This window comes from Colossoma macropomum, unplaced genomic scaffold, assembly GCF_904425465.1.
Source record: "Colossoma macropomum unplaced genomic scaffold, Colossoma_macropomum, whole genome shotgun sequence".
NCBI classification, from domain to species: Eukaryota; Metazoa; Chordata; class Actinopteri; order Characiformes; family Serrasalmidae; genus Colossoma; species Colossoma macropomum.
The window spans coordinates 38,900,212-38,922,383 of record NW_023494784.1 but is presented as its reverse complement, the minus strand read 5'-3'; the positions used below and the strand labels follow the sequence as shown (position 1 = coordinate 38,922,383).

General features: G+C 40.2%; 1 protein-coding gene across 1 annotated transcript in view; it reads right to left on the bottom strand.

Moving 5' to 3' along the window:
* efnb2a (ephrin-B2a) overlaps positions 1 to 17,657 on the bottom strand; it is a 29,977-nt gene extending 12,320 nt beyond the window's left edge. The window contains exons 1-2 of the mRNA XM_036571398.1: positions 17,439 to 17,657; positions 3,990 to 4,273 (exon numbers count right to left, since the gene is read on the bottom strand). Coding sequence (XP_036427291.1) covers positions 3,990 to 4,273; positions 17,439 to 17,554 — 400 coding nt within the window. The 5' untranslated portion in view covers positions 17,555 to 17,657. The remainder of the gene's footprint in view (positions 1 to 3,989; positions 4,274 to 17,438) is intronic.
* Between the last annotated feature and the right edge of the window lie 4,515 nt (positions 17,658 to 22,172).

The following is a 22,172-nucleotide window of genomic DNA, read 5'->3' as shown; positions in this document are numbered from 1 at the left end:
GCATGTGGACACCCACATTAAAGAGCCCTTATTATGGAAAACTAAACATACAGTCCATATATGGAAATTACAAAGAAAAATGGCCCGTTTTGAATTTACTGTTTTTGTGATGTCACAAAACTATTGTATTACTTTATTCCATTTATGCTGAAGTTATAAGACGTGCTAAAGCCTGGCCTGCTTTAGACTGAGGCCTGCCAATATAGAACAGAGCTCATTTGCATATAGCAGTAAGGGACGGTACCAAAAACCCCTGTTTATTTCTATGAGGTAGAAAAATGGTTGTAGACAAATTAGTGAATACATATTATAAAAATAATGAAGAAAAAATGTATTGAATTGAAAAATTCTGATAAAAATAATAAAATACAAGAAAAATGTAGGATGTCTGCTTTTTAATGTGTATTCCTGTCTTTGTGGGGTATTTTTTTTTCTGTGTAAGTGTATGTAAATGCAGCTAAACCAACCCTGACCTTAAAGGTGTGCTTCAAAATTAAAGGAGTACTCCAGTGTCCTTCCAACTTAGTCTCAATTTGCCACCTCTGAAGCATACAGTGAATTACCACAGAAAATAATATGGATATTTTCTTGTCATGGTAATGAATTGTATTCTACTGATGCAGCAGAGAGCAACTAAGAAAACAACTAAGAAAACACAGAAGAACTAAGAAAACACAGAAGTACCCCTTTAACCTCAGTAACCGAAAGGTCAGCTTTGGTTCTGTAACATTTTCTAATAAAAGCTGCAGATTTTTAAAGGAAAAAGGCAGCTAAAAGTTACAACAATGAACAAATATTAATATTTTTATCTTCTTGGGGACATTTGGTCCCCACAAAGTGCTAAATACATACCAACACACAAACACATACTGTGTTTTACATGCAAATATAGTAGATACTCCACTTTGCAGATGCTCACAACTCATTGAGGAGACTAAAAGTAATTAAAGCACTATTGGAATTCTCTCCCTCTTTTTTTGCACTAGAAATGCCCCCCTGCGTCCTCGCGTCGCTCCAACAGCACTCAAGATTTCTTTCCTTCTTCCCTCGTCTTACTCCATCCCTCGCTTTCTCTCTTTCCTCATTTCCTCGCTCCCTTTTCATTCACTTGTTTTCCTTTCTGCCTTCCCTTTTTTTTTAATCAGCTCAGCCATTTTCTCTCTCTCTCAGTCTCTCTCCCCATATTTAGATCATGTTGCTCGCCCGCTCTCTCTTAGTTCCCAGCTCTAGGGCAGTCTGTCAGACGGCATTAGCTCAGGCTCATCTGCACGCACACACAAACTGGCTCGCCCACGTCAGACTGCAGATGAACAATGGGAGAGCCATTTCAAAGCTTGACAGACGTACATCCGCGTGCACACACACACACATGCGGATTCAGTGCTGCCAAGTTGCCCCGATAATCCAGGTGCTGCTGAGCTCTTATTGACAACAGGCAGACTAATTTAACTTAACCATTAGGATTAAACTATTTAATTAATTACTTATCGAACGCCAGGCCTAAAAAGCTCAATTCCTTCCTTAACGAGTTCACAGCAGTCGCACCCTCCTGCACTCCGCAGCTCTATGGCAGCATACACACACACACACACACACACTTACACTCACACGAAAGTCTCCAGCTGCAGGCCATCATTGTACTATAGAACAAGAGGCAATTAACATCTACAATGGAGAAAAATGGCCCATTTCTCCAACTCATCTCTTTCTCTCTGTCTCCCCCGTTACTCTAATTTCTCCACTCTGCTGCATTAGCTTTAGCTTGCGAAGAGAGGACCGAAAAAAAGGAAGAAAGAAAAGGGGCAAATCTGCATGAGCAGCAGAATTGGATTTCCTGCTCTGTAAGTTAGAGGCGAACTTTTTCATCAGGGTGAAATTCCGGCCTTTTCCGAAGCAAGGGAGAAAATTGCATGTGTCAATTCCGAGAATCTGGAATTAGGGAGCGGGGAAAGGAAGAATACTCGGGTTGCTTTGCATTGTGGTGGTGTCTGTCATGTGTATGTGTGTGTGTGTGTGTGTGTGTGTGTGTGTGTGTGTGTGTGTGTTTGTTTTTGTACATTTTCAGGGCTAAAATGTTCTGACTTTGTAAGAAAACCAAAGCCAATTTACAGGACCAACAAACTGATCCTCAAAAAGTGTTTTATTTTTACAAAAATAACGTATATGGGGCATATTATTATTACATATAGGTACTTATCTTACATATTCATAATATTGCATATAGGTACTTTTATTTATATATATATAAAATTTATATATATCAGGCCTAGGCATGACCTTACCTTCTGACACTGTACAAAAGCATATGTGGCTGAAATAGATCTCTTATTTTCCCACTTACGTAACTGCACATATATAGCCTGCCTATGCCTGGAGCATATGTTTGTGTGTGTGTGTGTGTGTGTGTGTGTGTGTGTGTGTGTGTGTGTGTGCGCGCACAGAAGCCCCTGCGGTTCAGCATCCAGTAATTCTATGGCTGACTGTGAAAACACAGCCCACATGCAAACGCCTTGCAAATAAACCTCAGCTCTGTTTCTATTCGAGTGTACGAATATAGGCTAACTTCAAAAACTCTTCGGGCTCTTCACAGTTCGTATGTGGTACATTCCACACCCCTACAGTCAAACTGCTGGAACATTCCAGCCCAAATATTCCCAACACAGCCATAACAAGAAGCTGCATTTAATCTAAACACAGCAATTTACCAGACGCTACAGTGGCTAATGCAATATACTCTCAAACATGAAGTGTTAATTAACAACATGCTTTCTGTGTTAGTGCTGTTTTAACCCATTTTGTGTCAGACCACAAGAGCGCAGCACATCTCTGACTCAGATCGTGTTACTAGAACACATTTTTATTAAAATGTTTAAAAATTGTTAAATGTAAAAAGCTACACTAAAAATATTGGACACAGATGTGTAATAAAATATGTAGTACGGTTGCATATGGTTGTACAAGCTTCTACAGTCTCTGCACATTACACGCTATCGGACAAAACTGAAGCAGTCAAAAGCAAATAGAAATGCTAATGACAGCACGGCGATACGATTGGCTGAGATGAAAATACGTGGATAGCAATTGGCTGGGATGAAGCCAATGGATAAAACAATCTAACATTTATTGGGACAAAAAGTTTATAACTAACAAACTGATTTATGATTGGCTGGAATGAAATTACTTGAATAATTATTAGCTGAGATGGAGTTATGTGGATAATGATTGGCTGGGATGGAGTTTTGTGGATAATGATTGGCTGGTTGGAGTTTTGTGGATAATGATTGGCTGGGTGGAGTTTTGTGGATAATGATTGGCTGAGATGGAGTTATGTGGAGATTGATTGACTGGGATGGAGTTTTGTGGGTAATGATTGGCTGAGATGGAGTTTTGTGGACAATGATTGGCTGAGCTGGAGTTATGTGGAGAGTGATTGGCTGAGATGGAGTTTTGTGGACAATGATTGGCTGAGATGGAGTTATGTAGAGAGTGATTGGCAGAGATGGAGTTATGTGGATAATAAATTGGCTGGGTGGAGTTTTGTGGATAATGATTGGCTGGGTAGAGTTTTGTGGATGATGATTGGCTGGGGCGAATTTATGTGGATCATGATCAGCTAGGGTGGGATTAAGTACATAATGATTGGCTGGAGCAGAGGTATGTAAGTAATTGGCTGAGGTGGAGTTTTGTGAATAACGATTGGTTGGTGAAGAGTTAAGTGGGTAATGATTGGCTGGGATGGAGTCATGTAGATAACGATTGGTTGGTGCAGAGTTCAGTGGATAATGATTGGCTGGGGTGGAGTCATGCAGACAATGGCTGGGGAGGAGTTAGTCGGATGATGATTGTCTGAAATGGAGTTATATCAATAATGACTGGCTGGGATGAAATGACACAAATAATGATTGATTGGGGTGGAGTTTTGTGGATAATGGTTGGCTGAGGTGGAGTTATGAATAATAATGTGAATAATAATTGGCTGTTGTACTTACAGATGATGTAGTAGTCTTTTCCTCTGAAGAACTCCAGGCCCCAAAGGTTTGGGCTGAACTCCTGGAACTTGAGGGTGAATTTGACATCCTGGTCAGGCTTTACGCAGTTCAGTAGCGGCGTATCCGCCTTGGTGACCGTACAAGTGTCCAGTTGTTCACGAGGAACCATGTAGAGTTTATAATACTCCACTCCTTCCATAGAGCCGCCCTCCACACGAGGACACACAATGTCCATTTTGTCCCCGATCTGAGGGTACAGTATTAAACCTTGGCCTGGTACAAACCTACAGAAGGAAAAGAAAGAGAAGGAGACAGAGAAAAAAGGAGGATAAGGTTAACGTAAGACAGTTACTTCATCTTGTTTAAACACTGAAACATCCTAGCGATCAAAAAAATAAACTGGGTCTTAAAAAGCATGGCGCGCTGAATAATTTACAAGAGTCAATCAATTATTAATCAATTATTATGAATAATAAGGACGGGTTCAGAACGAGCTCTGGAGGTTAAGGAAGGAGACGAGAGTGAGTTTGACTATCCCACTCAACAGAACTGACTTACAGCACATGAAAAAGACGAGTAAAAGAAGCAGTACAATGATTCTGCTGACTCTTTTGGGGCTACAAAAGACAACATAAAAGCTGCTGGTTCACACATGGAGCTGATACTAGAGTCATATTTAAGTCCGTACATTTGAGACTGGGGTTATTCTTTTTGATACCAAGCAGAACAACAATGGAACTGCTTAAACTGAGTGACAGGAGGAGAAATAGTGAATGAAATGTGAGAAGACTTCTGTACAATTGCATAAATATCATGATGCATCACTCTGAAAGTGGTGATTCAAATGCATTAGTTCTTATCTCTGGTGTAAATAGTTCCTCCAGTTAGTTTTGTGTATTCAGTGTGTTTTAAAAGTGATTCTAAATCATATGAAAATAACTAATAACTGAATCAAATGAAATCTTATTGTGGTAAAATGTCATGTCACACTGAAACATTTCATAAAGCATCGAAATGAACTGAATCATGGTGTAATTTCTGATGTAGTGATTCACTGAATCCTTTCTATAAGAATCGCAATCAAATTGAATCATGGTGAAATCTGAATTTTCATGATGCACCAAATAGTTTTGATTTGTGCCAAAATGTGAAATTTCATGATGCACTGAGATGTCTGCTAAATAACTGAATCCAATCATGGTGAATTTTGAGATCTGATGATGTATTAAATCGTTTATTAAAAATTCAAACAATTTTGAATATTTAATGAGGTTTTGAATCATTTCCTTAAAAATTGTAATTTTAACTGAACCATGGTGAAACTTGACATATAATCATGCACTAAATCGAATCAAAAGAAAATCGTGGTGAAATTTGAAATTTCATGATGCACTGAATCATTTATTAAAGGAGTGGTTTAAAATGAATTCTGGTGAGATTTTGTGACACATTAAATTCACTATTAAAGAATCAAATTGAAGTGAATCTTGGTGAAATCTGAGATTTCACGATGCGCTGAATCAATTTTTTAAAGAAGTGAAATGATTTAATCCATGGAGGAATTTCAGATTTGAAATTCCTCCATGGATCATAATCAAACTGAATCACAATCAAACTGAATTACAATGAAATACGAACTAGTATGAATTATTTCTTAAAGAACTGAATTGAATTGTGCCCACATTTGAGATTTCACGATACACTGAATTGTTTACTTCATGATTTGAATTATGATGAAATTTGACATTTCATGGAGAGCTGAATCATTTCTTGAAGAACTGAAATTAATAAATCCATGGAGGAATGTCAGATTTAAGATGCAGTGTGAAATCTCAAACTTGGGCACAATTCATTTCAGTTCTTGAAGAAACAATTCATATTTCTAATTTCATTGTGATTCAATTTGATTTTGATTCTTCAAGCATCTTAAACAAATTGAATCACAAGGAAATTTGAAATGTTCGATTTGATTCAATTTCCTAAAGAAACATAATCAAATTGAATGAAATTTGAAATATTATGAATCGTTTCTTAAAGAACTGAACTGAATCGTGCCAAAATTTGAGATTTCACGATACACTGAATTGTTTACTGAATCATTTCTTAAAAATGCAGACTGAATCATTCTGAGGTCAGGTTCCCAGGCCTCCACCTTAAGGAAAGAAACGGGAGCGGCTGAAGATGTCTGTGCGTGTGCGAGGTGTTTCTCATGCTATCTCTACAGTAGATCTGCTCATGCAAATCCTCTGATGAAGTCTCTGGCATGGGGAACAGAACAAAACTCAGAACACAAGATCAGTATCTGTCCTGCCCTTATCTCCTACTGCTGTGTTTGGATAGATACGAACAGGCATACACTCAGTGTGTGTGTGTGTGTGTGTGTGTGTGTGTGTGTGTATAAAGTCACATCCAGCTACTTTGATGTGTGAGCGCAGCACCTACTGAGCGATATTGTCTGGCTTATCAGCTCGGCTATTTTCAAACGGAACACTAAACTGCCTTTTGGTCAACTTCTTTCTGAATGCTATCTGTGTTCGCGCACACAAACACTGTGATATAACGCACCATATCCTGTTCTTTTGTTTAGAGAGTCCTGTATTCTTTTTAAAAGGTGCTTGAAAATGAACCATATACACATTTGCAATTCAATCATGTACAGTATTGGGCAAAACTACAAATAATTTACTGAATTTCCAGTCAAATCAGCCAGTAAATATAAGGTATTTATTTTCAGGAGATTTATATGGGGAGATTAGATACAAGATCACCTTGTATGATGGGAAAGTGAGTTGGAAAACTACGAGTTTCCAGAACTGGAGTTCAAAATTTGGTAAACAATGCAGAGAAAATAGGGCTCCTAACAACCACCTGGAAGACTTGGTAGATACTAAAACTGTCCCCATCATATAACACTATGAGTCTGAAAGGATGTGCAGTTGTCAATGGACTGACCACCCCAGAGTCCAGACCCCAACATCACTGAATGTCTTTGGGACTGTTCAGACTGCAAGATGCAGAAAATGCAACCAACTTCCAAGACTGAACTGGAGGTGTGGATAGACAGTTAAATATGCCTTTCCTGCTCTTTTCCTGACACCGAACAAAGAATAACTTGTACTTATTGGCCGTTTTGACTGGAAATGAACGAAAGGTGGTCTCTGACTTCTGTGCAGTGCTATAGCTCGGTCGCTCATTATGGTAAGTGTGCCCAGGCAGAGTGAAACAGAGAGAAAAACCGAGCGAGAGGCAGAGAGAGAGAAAAAGACAGGGAGAGAGAGAGAGAGAGAGACGTCTGTTGCTTCTGTACACACTCTTTCAGCCCACACCCATACACAAACCCTCCTGCAGTGCTTTAGTCATTCCACTAAACCACTGCTTATACAAGGTCACCCCCAAAGGCGCTGCCACATACATAAACAAACAAGGCCATTACAGACCGTCCCCATCTGCAAAGCTCAAATTTACACACAAATGTGGTCGATTAGCCAAAATGGTCAGTGCTTCTTTAGCTTTATACTGGGACAACGAGGCTAACAAGAAAGGGAAGCTTATTAGCATTCATCACCAGCATTGCGCAACACTGTATGATACACTGTTGGACTATAGCTAAAAACAGTAGTTCACGTTTATAGATAGCTTTATGTCATATACCATATAAGCACGTATATTTGAGATGACTCAATTTATGGTAAAACTGGTGTCCCACTAGCTTTTTGCTGAGTGATTCCAGAGACATACTGCTGCCAAAGAAATGAATAAAATAGCTTGAATAGTGTATTAGCTAGTGGTTATAAGCTTCCTTTGCTAGCTACATTAGCTTGTAGCTGGCTAGTTAGCCAGTTAGAGACTTATGTATGTGGTGTATGATGTACTGCCATCTACAAAAATTAATAAAATAGCTAGTGTAGGGTTGAATGCTTTAGGTAGTGATTATAACCTTACGTTACTAGCTACATTAGCTAGTATACAAGACTTAGCTAGTTACAATAGACTTTCTTATGTGGTGTATGATGTACTGCTATCTAAGAAATGAATAACATAGCTGGAGTAGTGTAGAACACATTAGCTAGTGGTTATAAGCTTCCATAGCTAGCTACATTAGCTAATTCACAATAGTTAGCTAGTTACAGACTTGCATATGTGGTGTATGACATACTACTATCTACAAAAATGAATAAAATAGCTAATGTAGGGTTGAATGCTTTGGCTAGTGGTTATAACCTTCTGATCCTAGCTACATTAGCTAGTATACAAGTCCTGGCTAGTTACAATAGACTTTCATATGTGGTGTATGATGTACTGCTATCTCAGAAAGGAATAAAATAGCTGGAGTAGTGTGGAACACATTAGCTAGTAGTTATGAGCTTCCATTGTTAGCTACATTAGCTAGTATACGACAGTTAGCTAGTTACGGACTTGTGTTTGTGGTGCTGATATCTATAAAAAATTTCAAATAAACTTCAGTCTTTGACTAATTTTACATATCATTCATGTTTATGTTCAACAGTGTGTTACGCAGTGTCGCATGATGCTAGTAATGAATGCTAATAACATTTAATGTGCTTGTTAGCTACATTAGCCTTGCAGTCAGGCTAATGAAGAAACTTCAGACAGCAAATTTGTCGTGGGTGATTAAATACAGTTGTGTGCAAAAGTGTAGGCACCACTGGTCAAACGTTTAGTAGATTTGTGTCCTCTACAGAGAGAATAATTCTGTTTTAATGTATAATAACTGTTTATTTGCTGAATTTAAAATACTGCAGAAAAAAATTAAAATGTGAAAAAGTGGTCTGTGCAAAAAAAGTCATGGCACATTGTATAATTTCTGTTTTATTTTTATCCAGGCTGGGATATGTTAAGTTCAGCAAATAAACAGTTTTGCACTATAATTTGCATAAAATTTACATAAAAGTCAACTAAATATGTCATTTGATCAGGAGCAAAATGTGTAAATTTGACTTTGTGTCAAGTGACTGGTTTAAACTGAGAGACTGTAGCAGCAGTTACACTTCAGGCCTCCAGCAGGGCCTGTGGAACAGGGCACAGAAAAAGTGGGGGAGGACGAATAAAAGCTAAAGTCCGTCTCATGTTTTTAAATGGCTTTAACCCACTTTAGAACCATCCTCCACCCCTTCTGCTTTCCTCCTTTTTCTCCTTTCCCCACCGGTCAGCGTCTGATTTACGTCGGGAGTCGTAAAATATCCCTGGACGTGTGGAGCCGAAAGAGATGGACAAAGCCGGCCACGCGTGTAGCTCGGTTAAACAAGACTGCAGCTGCGGAGAGGCGTCACAGTGCGGGCCTGTGTGTGTGTGCGTCCTGAATGTGTGTGTCTATGCGTGTGTCCTGAATGTGTGTGTCTATGCGTATGTGTGTGTCCTGAATGTGAGCTGAATGTCTAAAGAGGCCACCGAGCTGTAGGTGGACATTCAGGGCGCTGAAGGAAACGCGCGCTCGCAGGCCAAGAGCATCGCAGCTCCAAGTGGTTCATCTTCTTTCTCACTGACTCATCAGCTTACTCACGCACTCCTTCCAACATGTGAAAATATGCTTTTCTGGCACGGCGGCTTGCCAGGGCACTTAAGAATGAAACAGCCTAAAACAAGGCGGCTGGCTGCGGACAAAGAAAAACTCAAGAACAAATAACCGTTTTGACATCACCTATAAATGTGACTGAGGAACTTTACCTCTGTCTCACACACACACACACACATACAAACACAGAGGTTTGTTTTTATGCAGTGTCAGGACGTCATACAAATGGCCCATATGTATGTAAGTGCCTGTTTGTAATATTAATATGTCCCAGCTGTTCTTCACACTGTATGAAAATAGAAATGCATTAAGAATGTTTTTGCCTTCTTCTGTAAAGTCACATTTTTGTGTGGACAGCAATGATATATATATATATATATATATATATATAATAACATGTCCCATACATATTTGTATATTTGCGATATCTATATAGTTTGTCCTATATGTATTATATAAATGCAGTTACCTATGTGTAATGTGTATAATTCCCCAGTTATATGGTACTATTACTATTATATTACATACATAATATATATATATATATATATATATATATATATATATATATGTTTGAATAAATGTCGCATATGTACACATAATGTTAATAATAATATGTCCAATACTTATGTTTTCCTACAAAGTCGGGTCACTTAAGTCCTGAACATGTACAAAAACAAGCACATGTACACACTTAAACTCGATGAAAGGAGGCTAAGCCTGTAGCGCAGGTGTGATAGACAGACCAGGCCTCAGAGACTAAATCACCCAGCACACATCTGTTTTCTGCGTCCATCTTTTTATCTCCACCCTCTCTCTCTTTCATGTCTGTGTCTGGGTCGGCGGAGTTCTGGACGGGGGGCAACTTCCTCCAGTTATGACCGTGAAACCTGTTAGATCTTTCTCACTCGTTTACCCTCTCTCTCTCTCTCTCTCTCCCCTGGTAGAACAGGATCCCTCTTCTTCCCTTCACATATTTCTCTCCCTCTCATCGCATCTCTCCATCTCTAAATCTTTCTCCCTCCGTCTGTCTCTCCCTCTTCTCTTCTGTTCTCTGTAGTGTTTAATCTGAGAGCTTAAAACTGGCAGCAGCACTTAAGCATAATATACTTATATTGTTTGTAATGCTAAACATAAGGAAGTAAATGAAAGTCACTAATCACACTTTCTCATTTTTATTAATTATATATTTAGATGGGGTACAAATAACGTTTATGAGAGAAGTATTTCTGGAAAGGTAACTTTTTATAGGAGAAGGTAAAAATGTTCTTAATAAAACTTCTGCGAAAGTGGCAACAAACAAGCATGGACTGAAGAGAGAAGCCAATAAGTCTGTATGTGAGTCAGTTGTGGAAAATGGCCACAGTTGAAGTATCTATTGTTCTGATTCTTCACTAATCCTAGCCGCTAGCTGTGTGGCCTGCTGGTCAGCGCTGGACGGACACAGTGACAGCGATGGCCTCTGTGGGCCCCTGTGGGCCTCTGTGGGCCTCTATAGGCCTAATCCCGTCCCGACGGGCCGACAGCACTCTGACCCCGGGCTCTAAAGAAAACACGGAGGATGGAGGGAGGGACGGGAGGGGTAGAAACAACAAAAGAGAATGACCAGGCAAAATGGAAGAGAGGAGGGGTTTGACTTCCAGTCATCTGCTGGCCGCAGAAATTTCCGGACTAAAGGCCAGCGACAAATGTTCGAGGGCTTTAGACGACCGTCACTCCATCCCTGTCCTCTCTTTTCTCTGTCTGTTCACTCCCTCCGTCCTTCAGTCACTCTCTCTAAACCCAGACTGTCAGGCCTTCTGTAATGAGCCCAGACTAGACTAAATCTTTCTTTCTTTCTCTTTTTTTTTTTTCTCTCTCTCTCTCGGTCTCTCACTCTTTCTGTGTCTCTATCATCTTATCTCATTCTCTCCCTCTCCTTCACTCTCTCACTCCTCTCTATATTTCTCTCCCATTCACTCTCACACCTTCTTTCTTTCTTTCTTTCTTTCTTTCTTTCTTTCTTTCTCTCCCTCTCTTTTTCTTTTTTGCTCCCTCTCCTGTCTTGCCCTCTCCCTGTTTCTTTCTCCTCTCCTCTCTTTACTTCTCTTTCTCTCACCTTCACCCTTTCTATCTAACTCTTTCTGTATCTCTCTTTCTTTCACAGTTTCTTTCAACTTCCTGCCTCCCTATCTATCTATCTATCTATCTATCTATCTATCTATCTATCTATCTATCATTTTCTTTCTCCCCCTCTCTGCCTATCTATCTATCTATCTATCTATCTATCTATCTATCTATGTATCTATCTATATATCCCCTCTCACACTCTCTTTCTCCCTTCTTCCTCCCTCTCTCTCCCTTTATTTCCCTTTCATCCTCTCTTCCTCTCTCTCCTTCACCCTTTCTCTCTCTTCCCTTCTCTCTTTCTCTATCTTCCTTTCTCTCTTTTTTCTTCTCTCCCTTTCTCTCTTCCTCTCTCTCCCTTTCTCTCTTCCTCTCTCTCCCTCTGTCTCTCTCTCCCATTTTCTCTTTCTGTCTCTTCCTATATATCTTCTCTCTCTCTCCCTTTCTCTGTTTCATTCTCTCTCTGTCTGTCTCTCTCTCCCCTCTCACCCTTTCTCTCTCTTTCTCTCTCTCTCTCTCTCTCTCTCTCTCTCTCTCATCCACAGAGTTCCACAGATGCCATGTTAATCCCCGACTTTCATTCAAACCGTTGTCACATAAACCTCCCCCCTCCTTTCTTTTCTGTCCTCCACCTTTCAGCATGCCCTATCAGCACTGCATGCCTTCATACTTTTCTCTCAGTTCATCCCTCTCTTTCTCTCTCTTTCCCACAGCGGTGGAGCTCATCCACTGGCGTCGGACTGAGGGGGAATGATTTGACATAAATAATAACATCACGGAGCCCGAAATCATTTTCAACATCAATACTTTACAGTATTATTATTACATCATGATACGCAATGTAATATACTGATATAAAGTATAAAACATGATATAATGTGAGAATTTATCACTAATAACAATAACATACGTGCCCTAAATCAGACAGACAAAATCAGCTAAGAACATCTAAAACTGTAAAAGCAGTAAGTCCAGCAGTGTCTAACAGCGCTGGGCTTCTCTCGGACGCTAATAGAGCGCTCCCTGTGATTGTAAAGGGGGGGTTAGGGGGGGTTTAGGGGGTGGTTATTATTCATGGCCGATTCATCAGGCTCTGATGGACTATCTGCATGTGTATGCCTCCGCGGACATGGCCCAGCCAGTGGCCCACAATGCTTTGCAAAGAGATGTAATCTCATAATGAAGAGAGAGAGAGAGGGGGGAAAAGAGAAGGGGGGCTCGCTCGTCCTTTGACTGAAAATGTGTAGAGCAAAACCTCCCTTTTGTTTCTCCGCCTCAACTACAAAATGGATTAGCGGAGAGAGAGAGAGAGAGAGAGAGAGAGAGAGAGAGAGAGTGAGAGAGAGGGGGGAAATCGAGAAAGAGACAGAGAGAAACAGATTTAGAGAATGAACAAGAGAGAGACAAATAGACAGGACAGAAAGAGAGAGAAAGAAAGAGACAGAGAGAGAGAGAGAGAGAGAGAGAGAGAGAGAGAGAGAGAAATCAAGCAAGGGACAGAGACTAAGAAAAAGAAAAAGAGAGAGAGAAATAAAGAGAGAAAAAGAAAGAGGGGAAAAAGAACAGAGAAGGAAAGAGAAATAGAGAAGACAGAAAGATGAGGGGACAGAGAGAAAGACAGAGAGAGAGTGTGAGAAAGGGATACAGAGAGACAGAAGAGAGAGAAAAATACAGAGAGAGAGAAGGAGAGAAGAGAGAGAGTGCAAGTGACAGAGAAAGGGATACACAGAGACAGAAAGAGAAAGAGAGATCGAGAGAGAGGGAAGTAGGCAGAGAGAGCGATAATGAGAAAGAAAGAGAGAGAGAGATGAAGACAGTGGAGTGGGGGAGAGAGAGAGAGAGAGAGAGAGAGAGAGAGAGAGAGAGAGAGTCCGGGTGGTTTGGAAGCCGATCACACCAGCAGCTCTCCGAGATCAGACTCGCAATACTAAAGGCTGACGGGCCAGATCGGCCGATTTTCTCCATTTTCTCTCTCCTTCCCCGAGATGTCGGAGACAGCGCACACACACACACACACACACACACACACATACACACACACGAGTGAACATCCTCCAGACACAGTCTTACAAGAAAACCACCAGTGTTCAATTAACTCCCGCTGATTTAAAGCTTTTCCTACAGAGTTGAGCTCAGTAGCAGCTAATACAGCACTGGAGAGTGTAGCGTGGGCTTATGGGCTGCATTCAAACAGCTCACTAACTGCTTTAGATTAATTACAGCTATTATTTCTACTGATAATATGACTGCTACTGCTAGAGCCACTCATAATATGATAATCCTGAGAGGAACCATTAGGAAGTATGATTATCAGTATGGATGCACGATGCAGAGATATGAGGATAAAATATCTGCATTTTATTTATTTTATTCATTTTAATGTTATATAGAAATGCATGGTACATTTCTCCATAGTACTAATGTGGGTGGTCTAAAAGTGCACGTATGAGCATCAGTTTTGACATATATAAAGGTGCATATTACGATTTTGTACGATATTGTATATTTTAGTCAATTTTTATTTTTTAGGTCATTTGAAAATACCAGGCCGACTTTACAACATGGCAAAATTTCACAACAAACAGACCAACAGAAACAATCCAAAACGATGTATAAATACGTCTGGTTCCCTTAACTTACATTGAAAGTTGTGTCGTTTTTTCCTTCTCCTATAAAGTGATATTTTTTGGAGATGTGAACAGTGACGATGGCTTTAATAATAATACTGCAAAATTAGTTAGAGAAAAGTTTGAAAAGTTAGAGAAATGTTTACAGAGATAAATGCAACCATCAAATCCTCTGACAATCTGATTCATGAGAACGCTAAAAGAAAAACAACTACAGTAATAAAGCTGATCATGTGATCGAGTTTACAATGCCTCTATTACAAGCCTAGCACTAAACATTCCCTGCTCTCACGTCATGATAAAGCCTATAAAAATGTTGGAAAACTGGGGGAATACCCTGACGCTCCACCAGCGGCCTCATACTGAATTGCCCAGAGGCCTACGTGATACTTAGGAAAACAAGAAACTGGTGAAAATGATGAGATAATGGCATAATGGGTTAATTGCAGGCGCTTTATAATTGGTCTAAATCAATCCATTTGAGGACATATGCAGTCGTTTAGTGCTCTAGAAGGACTGACAACATCAGTATTTGTCAATAAATACTGTTATTACAACATGATACGCAATTTATAATAATGTTATAAAGTATTAATGCATCACAACATTGTATATAAAGGAAATGTATTACAATAACATATGGCCAAAATCAGATTGAGCTGTTGTCGTATCTTCAAAACGGTAACTTCACAGGAGAAGGAAAAAACTTACTTTACTTTTAATGTGAGTCAATGGAACCAGACATTTTTTCCAAGTCATTTTGGGCTGTTTCTTTTAGTCCATTCATCATGGAATTTACACACAATGTAAAGGGCAACAGGCATTTTCAGATTATGTCAAAAACTGAAAAACAACAAAATTGGAGATACAAGGTTTTCTTGCTCACAGTGGTCCACATTATCAGTCTGACTGCTTGCGCTTTGTTCTTTTCAACGTTTTCCAACTCATGTTGAGAAGCTCCAGCTCAGAAATAAATACATAAAACTTTCCATAGTCTGTCTAATGAGACGCGTGACGTATCGATGCGCTGCCCTAAATGCGGCCTTCACAATTCTAACAGCCACGGCCACATTTGAGGTCAGTACTTTCTGAAACACTGCTTACATCGCTGATATGTTCCTAAATGATTAATATAATGTGAGTGTGAGGAACGCAGCCTTCTGTTAAAGTAGGTTAAGTCTACAAGGCTAGGGCAAACGCTCATCGCTGCCTGCAAGTGATTCAGCGAAACACAGAAACAAGCATTTCTCTCTCTCTCTCTCTCTCTCTCTCTCTCATGATCAAACCATTAGGTCACTGAACGTCTTTATAACAGGTTTTATGGCCTCATTAAAATGCGTTTCTAAAGCGCATTCCCTCGCAAAAGAACCCAAGGGACTTTAGAGTGGTTCTGCATGCAGGCCTGAAAGATGCACAGAGCAATAACTCTTGCAGAGAGAAGAGAAGAGAAGAGAAGAGAAGAGAAGAGAAGAGAAGAGAAGGTCACTCCGTACGAGTTCCCCTGTGATGAATTTTCAGAAAGCAGCTTTGTGGAAAATGGAGAAGCAGCCTGTATAATGCTGGGCGTTGGGCGAGTCTCACTGCATTACTGATAGTGAGTCAGTCTCACTACATTACAGATCGTGGATTTCGCTGGTTAGTGGGTGAGCCTCATTGAGTTACTGATAGTGAGGGAGTCTCACTGAATTACTGATAGTGGATTTTACTGGTTAGTGAGTAAGTCTCATTACTCTGTAAGCATCTCTGTAAGAGTTCTCAAAGCTAGAACTCCTAGAACTCCAAGCCTCACCGCTAGAAAAAAGGTAGTAGAACCTTAGTGAAAGAGAGAACCTTATTGGTGAAAAGGGATTCTGAAATGTTTATGGAAGACTAAACCAAACTGTCTGAGAAAGGGCACTAGAACGGCATTACTAGAAAATTGGTACTAGAACTCTGCTGGAAAATCCACCCTCACTGGTAGTAAAGAGAACTAGAACTCTAAGAGAAGACCAAACTCATTGGATGAAAAGATGTACTAGAACTCTAATAGAAGACCAGACCAAACTGAACTCTAGAACACTAGAACTCTAATAGAAGGCCAAACGGCACTGCTAGAAAATTGGTAATAGAACTCTATTGGAAAATCCAACCTCATTGGCTGAAAAGATGTACTAGAACACTTATAGCAGAACAAATTTTCATTGCTATAAAAGAGCTACTAGAACTGTAACAGCAGACAAAACCAAACTGCTATGAAAGGGGTACTGCAGTAGAACTCTACTGAAAAATCTCATCTCATTGGGAGAAATGAGGTACTAGATCTCTAACAGAAATCCCAGTCTCACTGGTAGAAATAGGGTTCTAGAATCCTAATAGAACACTGAAGGTCAAGGCTGGAAAAGTGGAACTCCAATGAAAAATCTGATCTGATTGGTAGAAAAGGGGCAGTGGAGAACCAAACCAAACTGCTGGAAAGGAGCTGGTAGAACTCTAATGGAGAACCCAGTCTGGCCGACCAGAGGTATGTATATTAGGTTATCTGGGCAGCGCAGAGCGAGCTAGAGCGAGCTAGAGCGCGCGGCTTTAGAGTGATAAAGGCTGGATCACAGAGCAGAACAGCACTGCAGCCCCAAATATACAGATACACCCTAAAAACAACCATGCACTGCAATGGGAGGCTGACAGTCAATGTATTATTATTATTATTATTATTATTATTATTATTACAGTAAGTCCAGCGGGCCTGAACGCTTTGGCTCGAACTTCTCAGACGGGTCTATGCGCACGAGGGTTAAATGAACACGCATAATTTAGGCTGGTGGATGATGTAGCGAAATTAATATTAATATTGGCCAAGAACTGCTTGTAAAATAATGAAATAAAATAAAATAAAATGTAGATTTAAAAATTTTAAAAAAATGAACACATTTTACGTAAAAAAAATAAATAAATAAATACATTTTTTAAAAAATTACAATAAATCAAAATAAAGGTTTGTGGCCTGAAACAAGGCTGTTAAAAATTATTTTTAAAATTTTTCACTGGGGTCTTTTTGGTGCCGTGACCCTGCAAGTAGCGTGGACACGCATTAAAACATCTAACGCAGTTTACACCCACACACTCCAGCCTGGGTGAGAGACACAGAGAGAGAGGGGGAGAGAGAGAGAGAGGGAGAGAGGGGGAGAGAGAGAGAGAGAGACTCACTTGGTGTTGGTCGTGTTCCAGTAGATGGACTCCAGGATGATCGCGCGGGTCGCGCTCAGCTCGCACGCGACCACCAGCAGGCTGAAGCAGCACCTCCAGAGCAGCGACTCCGCCATGATCACACACACACGCACGCACGCTCACGCACTCGCGCACTCAATCGCACGCGGGCGCTCTCGCAGTATCCCAGGCGCAGTAGCGATCCCCCACTCCAGGCGCGAGGTAGGAAAAAACAGGATAATAATAGTAAGTCAAAAAATAAACAAACAGTAGAAAAAAGCCTCCAGCGGAGCCGCTGAGCGCGGATCAGGGGCAGTTTCACTCCTGCGGCTCACACACTCCGGACAGTCCAGCCAGCCAGCGGCCACTCCAGCCAGCGCGCGCCAGTCTCTCCTTCAGTTTGGGTTCAAAAAACAGAAAACACACAGACACACACACGCGCGCAGAGTGAAGGAGTGTGTGTGTGTGTGTGAGTGAGTGTGTGTGTGCGTGTTAAGTCTCCGTTCGGTCACCAGCTGAAGTACATTTCCATTCCTCAGAGGCGCGCGCAGATCCGGACACACGGAGCAGGTTAAATCCGGCAGGAGGAAAAAAATAAAAATAATATTATTATTATTGGGAAAATAATAATAATAATATTAATAAATGCACTAAATCCAAGCCAGCGAGGTTTCTCCTCCTTCTCCTTCTCTCCTTCTTCTCCTTTTCCTCGCTTTTACGCCGAGCGCGCGCAGCTTCTTCTTCTTGTTAATTTTTTTTTTTCCTTTTTTTGTTGTTGTTTTTTGAGGTATATATTCCGTTTCAGGCTTCAGGCGAGAAAAGACCCCCAAAAAGATGTTCAAACAACATGCAAATGTCCAAACGCTCCGAACCCACTGAGGATGAACGAGGAGAATAATAAAAATAAAAAATAAAAGAAATAACGATAATAAAAAAAATGAACTGAATGGAGCGAATAAAGGATGAAAACAAATGAAAGCGATGAGAGCAAACTAAAAAAAGGAATGAATGGAGATGGCTGAGCGGAGCAGCAGGCTCAGGTGAGCGCGTTCATGAGATCATGAGTGTCAGCCTATAGCACTCTATCACTCTCTCTCTCTCGCTCTGTCTCTCTCTCTCTTTCTCTGTGCTGCTGCTGCTGCGGAGTGCGCGAGCGGAGCAACTCGCCGGAGAAAAACCCGGAGTGGGAGAAGCACGCGCACGCCCACTGAGAGCCGATTGGACGCCGAGACGGAGGAGGGGGCGGGGCCTGGAGCTGTCGATCAGAGCGAGCGAGCGAGCGAGAGAGAGACAGAGAGAGAGGATTAGAGAACGTTAGACTTAATAAAGAGTTCAGTTTTGCATTATGACGTCATAATGGAGCTGAACTTAAAGTGTACAGAACGTTCGGTTTGGGAAAAAAAACATTTTTTGAAAAACGATTAAATTCAAATTTAAATTTAAATGTATTTATTTATTTTTCTTTTTTTCCAGATTTTTCCACGGACTCTGAGCTTTTTTCCCTAAAATCTCCGTATTTATTTATTCTTTTTTTCTTTTCTGCTCTTTCTTTTCCTCCCTCGCGGTTAATAAAGAGAGGATAACTGAGGAGTGATTGTGAGCGACAGCGCTGAGACGGAGAGAGAGAGAGAGAGAGAGAGAGAGAGGTGAGTCATTCCGCGGACAACAGCGCCTCCTGCCGGAGGACACAAACACGACAGCGGCATTACAGCACAAACGAGCTTTACTGCAGTAAAACATAATAATATAATAATTATAATCGGACTCTGCGGAGTGCACTCGAGCGTTGCAGAGCGGCACGAGCTGCGGACACAGTCTGACCTCTACTTTAACCCCGTTCTGACCAACAGCAGACTGAATTTGGCTTTAGAAGGAGAAAGGCCACTGAACTCGATCTGCTTGGTCAGGAAAGGTGCAGTTTTGTGTACACCCTAAAAAAGAGGGTTCTTCAGGGGTGCTCTAGAATATATAGAACCATAAAGAACATGAATATGAACACTCAAAGAACAATTTGCAAGCGAAAATGGTTCTCTGCATGGTGAAATGGTCCAGACTGATGGAGAATGTGTTTAAATGCTTCTGCTACTGTTAGAGGCTTGACATCGTAACCATAGTAGAACCCTTTATGGTGCTATATAGAACCATTTTCAGAACGTATCTACACAGATTCTCCGTCAGTCTGAAGAACGATTTCACCATGCAAAGAACTATTTAAGCATGCAAATTGTTCTACGTAGAACCATTACCTTTATTAAAGAGCACTTGAAGAACGATCTTTTGTGTAGCAATAGCAGCAGCACTGTTATCATCATCATCATTATTATTATTATTATTATTATTATTATTATTATTATTATTGGTTGATAAGAGAGTCGCGGTGAGCCCTTCAACACCTCACAGTCACACATTGCAGATGAAGGCCGAGGAGGGTGCGAGTGTGTGTGTGTGTGTGAGCGGTCAGTCTAAGTAAACGGTCCGTCTCGAGCGTGTGTATTGAGTATGCGCTGTTAAACACAGAAAGAGCTTACATACTTTATATATATATATATATATATATATATATATATATATATATATATATATATATATATATATATACTTACACACACACACACACACACACACACATATATATATATATATATATATATATATATATATATATATATATATATATATACAAAACTCCTTTTGCTTACTGTAATTCTTGACGTTTAAGGCCCTGAATAATTTAGCACCCCCTTATATATCTGCCCCCGTCTCCTCTCTACTCCTGCTCGTACTCTGAGGTCCTCCGATGGGGGCCTCTCGGTGGTCGCTGCCTTCAAACGGTCCACCTTTGGGGGGCAAATCCTTCATATATATATATATATATATATATATATATATATATATATAGAGAGAGAGAGAGAGAGAGAGAGAGAGAGACGTACATTGGGCAATGCGATTATATAAAGTCCTTATTGTAGTGTTATTGGAATTTATAAATGTAGAAATTGAACATTATTATTATTATTATTATTATTATTATTATTATTATGAAACTAGAACCATTTCAACATTTAAACGGTTTTTCTATAGAGAAACTGCTGTATTTGGTTCTTCGAAGACATTTTAAAGGTAAACAAAAAAAACTGTAACAAGCAAAAGAACCTCTATTAACCTCTTTAAGCGCCTCACTGTTTCCGCGCCACTAAACGTAAACTGTACTGGTTTTCTTTCGTTTCTACGTAAACTTTTAATAACTCCATTTAAAAGCAAATGCAATTATCTTACACTACTTTTAATATATAATATCCGAATTAAACGTCCGGTTCATTCCAGTCAGTTTAAATGTGCTTTATAAGAGAAACACTGCGCTCGGCAAACGCAGTGAAACACTCAGACTGGAGCGCCTCCGTCAGTAAAGCTGTCGGTTTCCTCTGCAGTCTGAGTGTGCGAGCACCTCCTCTTCACCTCAGACCTGAGAAAGTCCGACTGAAGTTCTTCCCACATCAGTATGAGCGCTTTCCCTCATTTTCTCTCCCAGTGAAGGTAAAACAGCTCCAACTTCCATAAGTCTGCGTTCCGGTATTCTCATCCACTGTGTTTATTAATAGTGGACAAGTGGTTTAGTCGAGTAGTACAGTTTGAGCTGATGCCTACTGTTGAGCCAGCATTCCTAAGGCTACATGACCCCTACATAAGCCTACATAGACTTTTATAAAGGTTGATTCCAACAAGCATCAGATGTCTTAGACAGATACTGCTTGTCCATTCTGATGTCACAAGGGCAACTGTGTGTTTATAGTGGGGTCCACAAGCCTTGAGCTTTTTTTTTTGCATTCTTTTCTAAATTAGTACACTTATTTCTAATTTATTATACACTTTCATTGCAAATTATATCAGAATAACACTTTATATGAATTGTAAAGTGATTTGCAATTTTAACAAGAACTTCTTAGTACTTAAGCCCCCAATTTGCTTTAATGAGAACGTGGGCCCCACAAGTTGGTGCAGTGTCTTAGATGGGCAGATCAAATCCATCTGAAAGTCGTCTGAATACAAGCTTCAAAGGAAGGAACTCAAATCTGACATTTTTCATGAAGGCCTTAATAAGGCCAATGTCAAAAAATTGCTTAAATCTGAACATTGACCTAAAAATTGGGTGGAATTTTAAGTCGCTTTACTTTTTTTTGTTTTAAAAAATTCGAAATTTAACAAAATCGTTGTTTATTTGCCGGTAAAAATGTAAAACAGACTTTTGGACTCCACTGCAGGTCTGTGATACACCCTTATGAATGCTGTCCTTCAGTGAAGTGTTACCGTTCTTTCTATACAAGCCAAAGGAAACACTGAAGTCCATGCGAAACTCAATGAAAGAATGGTTTTACTTGGCCCACATGTCCTCAACATTAAAAGTAGCCACTCATAAATGTGTATTCCTGTCCTTGTGGTGTGTTTCCAAGCTCCAACTAACCCAATCCCAACCACAGCAACCAAATGATCAGCTTGTTCCTCTACATTTTCTAATAACATCTGCATTTCTTTCGGAAAAGCTGCTAAAAGGTCCCCACAACATCAAAACATTCATGTTCTGAGGACATTCGGTCCCTCAAAAGAGCCAAATTACATGCACACAGTCAGTCAGTGCTCTTAACTAACGGTCAGGAAACCCTGCAGCCCCACGCTGAGCTCATAGACGGCATGCTAAATCCATTACCCTGCATGGGGCGAGCGCAGGAGTCACATTCA